At 34.1% G+C, this 13438-nt stretch overlaps 2 protein-coding genes across 2 annotated transcripts; both read left to right on the top strand.

Annotated features, from left to right (window-relative positions):
• The first annotated feature begins 5330 nt into the window (after window positions 1–5330).
• On the top strand, window positions 5331–9855 carry LOC121786525 (mitogen-activated protein kinase kinase kinase 1-like). Its single transcript, XM_042185165.1, has 9 exons — window positions 5331–6630; window positions 6871–6955; window positions 7081–7143; window positions 7567–7724; window positions 8084–8156; window positions 8272–8331; window positions 8506–8610; window positions 8897–9128; window positions 9294–9855. The coding sequence occupies exons 1-8, from the start codon at window positions 5579–5581 to the stop codon at window positions 9107–9109; spliced, it is 1809 nt and encodes a 602-aa protein (XP_042041099.1). The 5' UTR covers window positions 5331–5578; the 3' UTR covers window positions 9110–9128; window positions 9294–9855.
• Window positions 9856–11094: 1239 nt separating this feature from the next.
• Window positions 11095–13169, top strand: LOC121760463. Its single transcript, XM_042156125.1, has 2 exons — window positions 11095–11334; window positions 12032–13169. The coding sequence occupies exon 2, from the start codon at window positions 12054–12056 to the stop codon at window positions 12924–12926; it is 873 nt and encodes a 290-aa protein (XP_042012059.1). The 5' UTR covers window positions 11095–11334; window positions 12032–12053; the 3' UTR covers window positions 12927–13169.
• Window positions 13170–13438: the final 269 nt, after the last annotated feature.

The following is a 13438-nucleotide window of genomic DNA, read 5'->3' as shown; positions in this document are numbered from 1 at the left end:
ATGCACGGGCCAAACGATTTTTGAATAATGATCTTGAATAAGAAGGAATAAATTAAAAAAGGGAATAATATTGGTGTTATGATAAAAATATGTGATAATTAAATATGTATAAATAACACTATAACAATTAATAATATTACAAGGAATAAAAAAAAGGAAAACGTACTCCTTCTATCTGGTACTGTTACCATACGTGCTATGCACGGGACAAAAGATTTTCAAATACTGACAATGTATTAATAACTACATATATTAAAATAAAAAATATAGAGAAAATAATACATAAATATTTTAACGGATGAGATTATCAATGTATATAAAAAATATTCATATCATTATTAAGAACAAAAAAAAGTACTTTCCTCAGATACTGTAAATGAACTATCTCATATTCGGCATACAATTTTATACATTTTGAATGAATAGTATGAGTGTAGCAATATTAAATAAAAGAAATAACAAAATAGGAGATGATTGGATGGAATATAATAAGATATAGAAATAAAGAAAAATATAAAACATAATCCAAAAGAAGAAAAAAGCAAATAATCTGAACGATAAAAGAGTTCTTTATTTCGTTTGATTAACAAAACATAGTTATTCATAACTGCAAACAAAAAAAACTTACAAAAATAACAACAATTTAGTAATTCATAAATTTTGAAAAATTTAAAATTTATAATTATTTATAAATAAAGAGGAACAAACATACTTAAATATAACTATAAAAAATAACATGACAAAAGATAAAATAGCCCAATATAGTTAACATACATGACCCAATAATTCTTAAAAATAGATCCCTAAAACAGGATGACCCCGATATAGTTTACAATTATCTCAATATAGTTAACCATTCTTAAAAATAGAGCCCAAATGAGTTCAAAAATATTATCCCAAATTTACATACAATGCTGATCCAATAATAGTTCCACAATATCTCACAGAGTTCAATTAAATTACTAAAAGAAACTCACAAAAAAAAAACATGAAAGTCCAATATCTTAAATTCTGTTAAATGGCCCAATCAAAATTGTCTCTCACATTTGAAAAGCCCAACATCAAACATATTACAAAACCAACCGATTTTATCCAAAATATTGCACTTAACATTAACTAATTACAAATTATCAGATTAATTAAAAAACTTTATGATCTAATAACATATTTTAAGAAAATATATATACTTTCTTCTGCATTTTCACACGCCGCTTAAGCGACGAAAACCCTAGATCTGCTCCCCTGGTAGCCGATTCCACCACCAAATCGGAGAAAAAGTCGCCATAGACTGTGACTATGACCACACCCACCAAAATCGGCGACGCGTTATCTTCTAATCGGTTCTGCCATCGCAAAATCATGGCCAACGCACAAAACTCACATACTCTAGCGACAACGGACGCGTTTCACACGATGGTGAAATTATATTTTCGACCAACCAAAGAAGGAAGTAATTTTAGGTAAAATTGAAACAGTTCATAAATTTGAAAAAATCTCACAAATTGTCAATATTTATCAAGTTTTTAATTATTTCACTAATTAATTTACATGTACGGAGCAAAAATGGATTGCTATCGACGATTCAAGGTAAAGAGGGTAAACAAACGACTTCTCAAAATTTGGCTGTGAGCCTACAACAGATCACAAAGGAGGTCGAAAAACCTACAAAAATTAGGGCGAAATGTTTAGGTCGAAGATTGGAAATTTTAATTCGCTCCAAATTCGCAGAAAATTCAATGGATCTACATGCCTAAAAGGTAAAATGTCTTCACAAACTTACTGTAAAAAGCCTTACGGTTTATAAAGATATTGCTTATAAACACTTTTCTAAATGTATTTGGATGTATTATTCTTGATATAAACTGTGCAAATTTGAGTATTTAGAATGTGTTTCAAACACAGTTAGAGCATTTTTATTCTAGACTAACCAACTTCATTTACTATTACAGAAACATATAAAAAACATCCTTATGAATAGAAGTCCACCAACAATGAAAGCAATAATCAAGCAAAAAAACTTCAAAACCTAATAATATAAGTGACCTTAATTTTTTAAATTAATGCTCGAAAATTAATGATCACCTGTACTGCAAAATGTAATATGTTGCGCACTTAAACACCCTTTAAGCTTTGCAGATTTCTTTAATTTCTTCATAGAGGAAAAATATTTGAATCAAACTCTCTCAAAAATGGAAAATAGATAGCTAAAATAGAGATTTACTGGATATAGTAGATTTTGCTTCTGAATATAGTAATATAATTATCAATCACTTCAATTATTTTCAATCAAGATTTAATGGACATAGTAGTTAATTAATGTTGTAACTTGTTTAGTATTACAGTTTTATTATTCCAGTCAATGAATGCATCAACATTTTTTTGCAGGAATCATCTTAAACAATTTCAAGAAGCATGGAAACCAAATAACACGTATTGCATGGAAAGCTTGAATAAGAGGCGAGTGTGTACATTTTACATAAAATCAAATGCAGAAAATACATAAAAACTAATGAATCTTCATTCTTAATTTTAAATGCAGGGAGAAAAAGAAAAAATAACTCTTCTGCAGAGCAGTGCAAAGTCTCAAGAATAACACAAACGGAAGGAATGACATATTGAAGGTAAGAATACTAAATTAATGGTGCATAGTGCTGAACACAACAACAAAATGAAAGAACTGAAACAAAATAAATGAAAAAAAGAGATTGAGCATTCACAATAGAAAAGATAAAGACGAAATATGAGATAGATATCATGGAGAATATGAATTAGGGAAGAACTAAACTGAAATTTTTTCTGTGGATGATTGCTATTTGATTCTGAGAAAAGAAATGAAGTAACTGATTATGGAAGTGGTAGGAGAGGGGTATTTATAGGGCTCCATTCTTAAGCATGGATAACAAACAATGCATGTTCCTCATAAAAACATCATCATGAGTGATCTTTCAGATAATAATTAGAAATAAATAATAAAACAAAATCAAATAATAAAAAGAACACTGAAATGTCTAATAGAACTATTCTAACAATTAATAATATAGATATTTACAAACTAATATAAACATTAAGTAGTAAAATATGTCCAAATCATATATAAAATATATATGCACAAATATATGAGTTAATAACACTTAAATAGAAATCATATATTAAAATAACAAGTCATAAATTCGGCCCATTAAATATTATAAGTTTCCATTAATACGAAGCCCCAATTCATTCTCTAATTTTTTAACCTATTATTGTGTTATTTATATAGAACTTAATAAGTCATATAACAAATCTAAACCCTAACTAATAACATATGCTTCTACTGCTCTTCAGTCTGCAGAGAAAGGAGAGAGAAGAAGAAGAAGAAGAAGATAAATAGGTGCCTCTCACTCTGTGCAATCATCATCCAAGAAGCATAAATGTCATAGCAGGCGTGGCCTCCCTAAAGCATACTCTACTGCATAACAAAACAACAGATCTGTAGAAATAAATTTATCAAGGTACGAAATGCACTATCTATGGTAAATGGATGAGATTAATCAATTTATTTACTAAGATTTCTATCATATATATCCATATTTTCCCGAACTTAGTTAACAATTTTTTTTTCAAATAGTGAGAATCTGAAAATATAAACAATAAGAAATTCAATAAAAAACTTCAAATTTTTTTTCCAAATCAGTTTACTTAATGTATATATCATTGCTCTAAATAATGACTAATGTACATCCAAAACAATAAAAAACTGTTCTTTAAATTTTTGTATCTAAATTTAGGGTGTTAACAGCTTGACACTTTTTGAGATTTTTTTCAGGACAAATTGGAAAGGGAAATAAATCTTGGATGACAAATGGTATTATTTCATAACTTCATTAAGGTAATTAATATTTCACAGTTTCTATTGTCATTTAGAAAACGAATTTCAGACATATTTTTTATTCATAAATTTAAAAGGTTTTAAATATCCATTTAACTGATTCCAATTTTCTTTTTCACAGATAAAAATGATTGGAAACTGAAGAGTAAATCATCAACTATTGAAGAATGGAAAAAATAGATTATTGTAATAGAATAGTGGTATTTTATATCAAGTTTAGGGAAGCCTAACATGAATAGGCTGCAATCCTACATAGGATTATCAATCCATACAAAACTAATCGTATATAAGATTCACATTAAGTAAACTGGCTTTTACAATAAGTTAATAAAAATTAAGCCAAGATGCTGACAAAATTTTATGATATTTTCCGCCCAAATTAGGCCAAGATGCTGATAAAATTTTATGATATTTTCCGCCCAAATATAGGCCTAGTGGCAGTTCTATAAATTTTCCAAACAAGTTTCCCCTTATATTACTATAGATAAGGACTATCGTAATTCGTATGTACAGCAGCCGGATATTTGATTATTTGAAAAAAAAAAAAATTGGGCAAACAAAATGTAAATCTAAAAGACTATACGTAACCATAATACACTTTTTGGCAGTCATCAAATTTTTTGCCCAACTATTTTATACAACAAAAATCATAAATATTGGAAGCTTCGTATTTACAGCATACCATATAGTATTGCACTACTTATTCAAATTTCTCTTTTCCATATGTTTAAATTTTAATTTGAATAAATTCTCTCTTTGGAAAATTCACCTAGTACGTGGGATGTAATTTCTCAGACTTATTTATAGACGAATCCACTAGATAGATATTTTATTTAAGTTTTAATAACTCTTATTTTAACTAAATCTAAACAAAACCCTATTGTAATTCATAACTTTTTTATTATGTATTTCCGTTTTATTTTAATTATATAACTATAGCATACTTTGTTTATTCACAAGTTTATGTTAATAAAATAAATAGAGAAATATGTCAGTAATGTTACTAAAATCCAAAACAGAGTAGACCATTAACTCAAAACATTTGTTACTAAAATTTTTGAGTAAAAATATATCTTTAGATTTATACAATAAATTCAAATCACTTTTTCAAATTTTGTAAATAAAAAAAATAGTGGATAGAGAATAGTATTGTTTTAAGTTTTAAGTTTAAATTAAGTGTAAATGATTGAAAAAATTCACTATTTAATATTTACCCTAAATTGAGTTTGAATATAATGTAATAAAAATGGTTGGAAATGATTTAATATAAAAAATGCATAAATAATAAAAATATAGTGTGAAACTAAAAGAATTCAATAATTTTAATTAAGTGGATAAAGTAGAATGTTCTGGAAGTTACCAGTTCCACAATAGGTAATTAATTGATGTTAATTAAAAGAAAGTTTGCTAAAAAAAGACTTGAATAATAGATATTTAAAATTTATGTGTGGGAGAATTTAAATTCCCATTCCAACCTGGCACCGCGTTGTCGCCTCACTCTCTCTCTCTCTCCTCTTTCTCCCTTCTTTCAGCTATCATCGCTTCTCTGTCGTCTTCAACCCATTTCGCCCGCTAAAAGGAGTGTAATTTCCGTAAATTAATTCTATCCTATCTGAATCAAGCAAAAAAGCTGAAATATTCGACACGCAGTTTCAGCACTGACAGGAGCTCATTTTTCCCGATTGATGGATTTTGCTCCATGCCATCACAATGCATCGCCTACCCAAAATCTTCGCTAATAGCTCCGAACGCCGGAAAAGTGACTCCGACTCCGTCTCCGGAGACAGCTCTAGCTCGAGCCGGCGCGCCGCCAGCTCGAAGCCGATGCTCGAGCGGCGTAACGCGAGGAAGAATATCAAATACGATTATTCGCTCTCATCCGCCTCAGCTCCTCCGTCGTCATCGTCGTCGTCGTACTACACCGCGTCGGAGGAGTCTCTGCACACGCGGTCGCTCGATTTGTACGGTGGGAGGCAGAGTTTTAGGGTTCAAGGTATCGACGGCGAGATCGAGATTATGTGCAAAAACCTACGTTTTTCTGGTATTGATGATTTCTCCATTTCGCCTGAGGAGTATGAGGTGATGAAAGTGAGATCGTCTTCTGCTCCTGTCGGGTTCAGTCAGGCAATCGAGGAGGTTAGTGATGGAGCTGTTGAGGTTGTTGGCTTGTTAAATCGGGGAATTGGAGGTAGTGAAAACTTAATAAGATGTTCAGGTCCTAGTGGTGAGGTAATTAGTAAGAATTCAGAGGGAATTCGTGAATGTAGGAATAGGGATAATGTTTTTGGTACAATAGTGGATGATGAGAGGGTAAGTGAAGGCATTTCAAATGATAATTTGAGTGGTAGATCGAATGAACTCCGTGGAAGTGGCATTAACGGCGTGAGGCCGCCATTTCTAGGCCTTCTGGCTCCACCACCATTTATGTCATTACCTGTGGTTGATCAAGAGTGCTCCACTTGGGATATCTTCCGAAATTTTGGCCCGGACAATGGACAACTGCAAGCCTTGGATGAGCAAGGTGGTCAGGATGAGGACCATGAGGATGGAAGAAGGATAATGGCAAGGGAAGAGAACTTTGTTCTATCAGCATTGTGTTCATTCACCACAAGCTCGAATGATGATGATTCCTCAAGCACTACAACAGACCCTGTATCAAGTGTTTCACCAAATGGGAGATGTAGACGTGTTATTTCAAATTGGCAGAAGGCCGACCTCTTAGGTCGTGGATCATTTGGATCCGTGTATGAGGGAATTGCCGAGTAAGTGCTAAGTGCCGTTCCATTTTACTTTTATAGTTTTCACTGCAAAATTTAGGTATACATCCGGGGCCCTGGGCATGAATTCATATGTTCTATGTATTGCATATATATGTTATACTTTTGGGATGACATTATTTAGAATGAGTTAGTGGCCTTTTTGACGAGTTAACTTTTAGTAGCAATATTCATGAGGGCACACCGTGGGTGGCTTATGCTTTGGCTTGACATGCTCTGCTGCAGTGATGGATTCTTTTTTGCTATTAAGGAAGTATCTTTGCTCGATCAAGGAGGAGAAGGAAGGCAACGTGTTGCTCAACTTGAACAGGTCTAGTTACGCTTGTAATGATATTGGTCATGAACAAAGTAGTTCTTGAGTGTAATAATTAAATGTTCTTGATATATATAGAACCTTTTCTTATAAATCTTTTTGCAATCTTTGTGTTTGTCCAGGAAATTGCACTTCTGAGGAAGTTTGAGCATGAAAATATTGTCCGGTATTATGGCACAGAGAAGGTACTCTTGGCCTTTTTTCTAGTTTCTGTTAGCATGATTACTTTCAGTATTTAAATCATGATGTATTGTTTCTGCACTGCTATGGAATCCATATGCCCTCGTACTTTTTTGCATACTCATATCTTAAGTATACATGCACAGTCACAGACACATGTTGAGCTGCCAAGTGACCTATTATCCTTCTATAACTCAAAGAGTAGATACCAAAAGTTTCATTTCTACTCACCAATAATATTTTAAGAAGATTGAAATCATCACAAGTTATATCCACTTTTTCTTTTTAAATTTTCCATTTACTTGTGAGTTTCTTGTTTCTTCATGTAAATTTCTTTTGGAAACTGTTGTGGATATATATTGATATCCTCTTTCTGATATTGAAAAGAAGTTATTGCTCATACTTCTTTGTTTTTCTTCATTTTGTAGGATGACTCACATCTCTATATATTTCTTGAGCTTGTTACCAAAGGCTCTCTTTTGAGCCTTTACCAGAAATATACCCTCCGAGACTCGGTAGTCTCTTCTTATACAAGACAGATTCTTCATGGTTTAAAATATCTGCATGACCAAGGTGTAGTGCACAGGTAATCACTCATCTTTCCTCAATTTACCTTTCTGTTTTTCCAATTGTATACTTTTTCCTATTGATCTGAATGCTTTGAGAGGCTTGGAACTAATTTCTTGTAACTCTCTCCTTGTAATTTTATTATTCCTGTATTAAATTTTCTGCATTACTAATCAATAATTACTCTCTCATGGAGGTTTGGTCCCTACTCTACCGATTTTGAGTTCAATACAACATTATCCTGTATTAGTAATAAACACTTAAGGTGCTTAAGAAAGCATGTAAAGTGTAATACTGTAATGCAATTATTCCTTGAGCTCAATAAAGATGATTCTTATAGTCCTTATTCCAGTACTCTCATTATGTGTCTTGGTACAGGGACATCAAGTGCGCAAATATACTGGTGGACACTACTGGATCGGTGAAACTTGCAGATTTTGGTCTTGCAAAGGTTCTGTCTTGTTTTTTTTTTACTCTCTTTTTAATTGAGATATTTTTTTAGCATAGTCTGATAAAATATATTTCACCATTGTTCCTGACATTTTTGTGATTGAATCGTTGTGCAGGCAACTAAGTTGAATGATGTCAAGTCTTGCAAGGGCACTGTATTCTGGATGGCTCCTGAGGTTTGACCCATGAACTGATCATTGAATTATTATTTGTCATCCTTGCATTACTGCTTAATTTAGCATAGCCATACTTTTCCCTTGTAATATATTCTCCCTTATCAATGAAAAGCAACGTAGTAATAGAACTTTTCATGTGCTGCAATTTATACTTATCAAACTACATGGCTGCAGGTTGTTAGGAGCCAGGGCTATGGGCTTGCAGCAGATATATGGAGTCTTGGGTGCACTGTATTAGAGATGCTTACCCGGCGTTTTCCATACGGGGATATGGAATGTGTAAGTTACATCAGCTCCTTTATTGAAGCTCAAATAACTTGAGAAGTCTTGTTTTAACAGTATAATTTTTGTTAGTCCCATAAATACAGAACATGGATATTTTTTAAAGCTAGAATTGAGTTGTTAAAATACTCTCCTTAAGCAAAGTCAATTGATGAATGTAGATATTTCCTTAATCATTAAAGCTACTATGAAACAAATGAAGTTTGTTGGGTGGCTATCTCTTTCTGAACAATGTTAACTAGACACAGTTTTCTCTGATATTAACAGTTATTTGATATCACAGATGGCAGCGATGTTTAGGATAGGAAAGGGCGAGAGACCACCTATTCCTAGTTCTCTTTCCAGAGATGCACGAGATTTCTTACTTAAATGTCTAAAAGCTGACCCAAGTGTGCGGTCAACAGCTGCCGAGCTCTTGAATCACCCCTTTGTGAGGCGGCCACTTCAAGTGTCATTGGGATTGGCATCTTCTCATCCTTTTAACAGCCTAATTTGAGCTTTGTTTGAGAGTTCAGGTAAACAATGAACATAAAAATCGGCCATATCTCTAGTCCTATTATTACTAGAAATACCAAACTGCAGGCTTCCAAAAGAAAAAAGAAATTGAGATGACAGGTTTGTGCATTTCTCTTAATCTATTGCCATATATGACTAATGCCCATTTCCTTTTTCTTCTACAGAATAGCTTGCAAAGAACATATCTTTGCTCCACATCCCCAACGAAAACGGCAAAGGGCAGGGAAAATTAGCTTCCACCGGCACACAAAACGTGTATTGCCATTATATTGGATGGCGGGATTCTCGTACTCAGAATTCTCGTCCATTGCAGCTGGGCTTATTGTACCTACTTGTCGAAGCAGTCGGTTTGTGGATTGAAACCACACAATGCATCTTGCAGTTCGAATTGGAGTTTCTGCAATTCAGTTATTGATATTTACCGAACATTTTTCTCAAGGATCCAAGAAAGTACTTCTCTGCATGGTCGACTCCTTGCGCTCCACTTCGGTGTTTCTTCCCAAGCAGGTCTGGTGTGCATAGTAACACTATATTTTTCTCCTCTCTCTTTAATAAGGACAGCGTAATTGAGATTTCCAATCTAATAGAGCTGGGGTTGTATGGCCATAGGCTAGCTAACTCTATAAGTGTACATGGTGTTCCTCATATTACTTGTAGGAAATGGTGTAATGAATTTTATTGGTTTCTGATTAATTTTATTAGCAGCAGCCTGTAATTTTCATTGAAGTGACAGGTATGAGAAATGATCCTGCTCTTTTCTCATTTCTTACACAAGACTGCTATTGTTTGCAGCAAATTATGATCCTAGTGTGAATGCCTTTGAAAACATCCTAAACTGTACTCTCTTTGTGTGTTAAGTTGCAAAAGAATAAAGCGGAAGACTTAGAAAGTAGTAATAGTATCTATATTTCATATTTAGAAATATAGTTTGAGTGGAAGTGCAGAAAGGGGGGGGGGGGGGGGGGGGGGGGGTATGGTAATATACTATCTGTCCTTGGAAATGTAACATTTTTGAGGTATTATTCCTGTATGGAGGATAATAAAGCTGTTACTTCTTTAATCAATAGGTTGAAGGATCGTGATAAAATGGATATTCTATATATATATATATTGTAAAAATATCAAACTATGATCTGGATACAAAATAACATCAACGGATACAAAATAACATCAACATGAACGGTTAACATATTGTCACCGTAGCATTAAAAGTTGACACTGTGTTGATATTTTTTTTATTTTGTCTATCTGTTGATTTTTCTAATGGTCAGATCATAGTTTGGAGTTTGTATTTCTAATGTATTAGATCATAGTTTAGAATTTATACAATATTTAGAGTTTACAATTTATCATATCACGTATATTGAATATTTCCTTTTTGTTATGCAGTTTAGTAAGGATGATCTTTTTTATACTCCTATAGAAATAGATTTTAAGTATTTTTTTCAACAAATTAAATTAATTCGGTATTCGACGAATCAAGATATATGAAATTGTAACTGTAAAATTCTAATTTGTGCACTTATTTCTTTAGTAATAATATAAGTCGCACGTGGTATTTAATTACTACATTCGTTCCCTGAAAGTTTGTCCATTTTTCCATTTCAGTTCGTCCCTTAAAGTTTATCACATTTTACTTTTTATCATTTTTTATAGTGGACACTCATTCTTACTCACATTTTATTATAAAACTAATATATAAAAGTATGACCCACAATTCATTAACTTTTTCAATTCACTTTTTATTATATTTCTTAAAATCTGTGTCGGATCAAAGTGGGACAATATTTGAGGGAGGATGGTAGTAATAGAATAAGTCGCATCAAATCAAATACTCTCCATAAGCATAAACACCAGAAAAATTGACTATACATCAAACAAAATTTACAAAAAAAACCCACTAAAGCCCCGGTATTTACAAAATGAACCTGCGAGAATCACGTAATATTCGATAACACCCCATGGCATGATGATGACGATGGCGTATCGATTCGAAGAGGTGGTTATCGTTTATGCGATGGTGAGAGCGACACAAGGCAAGAGAGAGAAAGTTTCAGATAGAGAAATTTCCGCTCTTCTCTCGCAACCCTCAGAATCCAACTAATTTTCTACCATACTAATACGATATAAAAACCTCTTCTCCTCAATCTTCTTCCTATAACCGCGCGCGTCTATCTCGATTCCTGTTATTTCTTCATATCTAAGGTAACTCCCGCTCTCAATTTTGTAGAAATTCCATTTCGATACAGTTCAATGAATCTGTACATGTATGATCTCGGATTGAATGTATCGAATTTGGAGCACACCAGACCCGCTCCTTGTGCTCTTAGTTTTATTTATGCTTTATGAATCTATGGTAGTTTGATTATTGTTTAGCAAAACAAAATCGCGTGTGCATTTTTAAATTTATTTTGTTCACGATGTTTGGTTGAGAAATGATATACAGTGAGGCAGTAACTATTTTTTTCTAGTAGCTTTTTAGTCTCTTCTTCTGTTTCTGATGCTTTACAGATGGAGTGGTTTTCATTTTATCAGCAGAAGACTATAGGTGTTAGTTTTGGTGTCGTGTTGTGTGTATTTGATATGTGAAAAATACTTCATGAACAACTGTGTTTTTTTATTGCTTGGCAAGGCATAGATGGTGTTTGCTTTGGTTTGAATGATATGATGGATAGATAAAAATAATCTAACCTATCTGTCATTTACTTTGATAGTTTATTTTAGATCTGAACTTATAATCATCTTATCTTTTAAACACTAAATCCTAATGTTTCATCAACTGAAAAAGTAAAGTGCTCCTAATTATGTAAAAACTGTTAGTTTGTGTTACTATATAGTTTTTCCAGCGTCGTATAACTAATTACTGATTGCCTCGTTTGAGCCCCTCTTGTTTGTACTTAAGTTCATCAGAGATTAGATTGCCAATGGCCAAATCGAAGAAGCTGGAGAGGAGATCGGACTCCCAGCACCATCTAGTAAGCCTGCGTAAGCTATCATCTAGGTGCACGAAGGTCTGTGGAGACACCCACAATGGGAAAAAAGCATCCGAAAAGAAGGAATGGGAAGATGCAGAATGCTCGGTCTGCTTGGAGTTTCCTCACAATGCTGTTCTCGTGCTCTGTTCCTCGTACGATAAGGGCTGCCGTCCTTACATGTGCGCTACTAGCCAGCACTACTCCAATTGTCTCGAGCAGTACACGAAGGTTGCCCCCAATCACAGCTCCAAATCATGGCAACCATCATCAGCAGCTGCCTCTGAACTATCCGGGATTCTGTGCCCTCTGTGTCGGGGTCAGGTGAAGGGCTGGACAGTGGTGGAGCCTGCACGGAGACATCTCAACGCAAAGAAGAGGGCCTGTGTGCAGGAGGGCTGCTCGTTCGTGGGCCGCTACAAAGAGCTCAGGAAACATGTCAAGTTAGCACACCCTCTGGCCCGCCCCCGGGAGGTGGACCCTTTGCACGCTGAGAAATGGAAAAAGCTCGAGAATGAGAGGAACATAAGCGATGTGATTAGCACGATCAGATCCACCATGCCCGGGGCGATTGTCATTGGTGATTATGTGATAGAAAGGGACCGTCACGGCTACAGGGATTATGACGATGATGATAATTTGGACAATGACGATGATGGTGGTGATGATGGTTTGGATGAGTTGACATTCAGTGCCCCATCATACGGCGAGCGCTGGGATAGCGGAGCTCGAGCTGCAGCCCCCGACAGGCGCCATCGTCCAGGGCAACGGGCGAGATTATTGGCACAGCGTTTGACGGGGAGGCTCAGAGGGCAAGGCCGGTAATGTGGTTGGTTTTTCTGTTGCAAGGAAAGTAGGTATGTCAAAAAAACTAGATTTGTATTTGCTTTTGATTGCAAAAAGCAAAAGTGTGTAGTGTAGTAACTTGTTATTTGTTGGTTTCTGTTAGTATTGTACAGCGCTGTGCTGATCGTAGTTCCTTTTCGCTCAACATAATCCCAAACTATGAAAAAGAAAATCATGTAACTGATTATATAATCTACTAGTACATGATTTTCTTTCTTGATACTTCACTAGTATTTTCTTTCATATTTCAAATTTTAAGCCTGGTTTATATCCCTTTTTGTGTCAAAGCTCAAAAGTGACAAATTATGTCTCTTTTCTTTTGGATTGAATCATGTCTCTTAATCGTTATTTGGGCCTCGAAAATGGGCTTGGAACGATTTGGGCCTCCAATATACTGCAATTTTGAGCCTGTTTATTTTATTTTGAATAAAGATTAAAGAGGTTATTGCATACAATCGAGTTACTTTTATTCATTTTAAGATTTATAAGTA

Source organism: Salvia splendens, chromosome 2, assembly GCF_004379255.2.
Source record: "Salvia splendens isolate huo1 chromosome 2, SspV2, whole genome shotgun sequence".
NCBI classification, from domain to species: domain Eukaryota; kingdom Viridiplantae; phylum Streptophyta; class Magnoliopsida; order Lamiales; family Lamiaceae; genus Salvia; species Salvia splendens.
The sequence above is the reverse complement of the archived record's forward strand: the minus strand, read 5'-3'. Positions and strand labels throughout refer to the sequence as shown.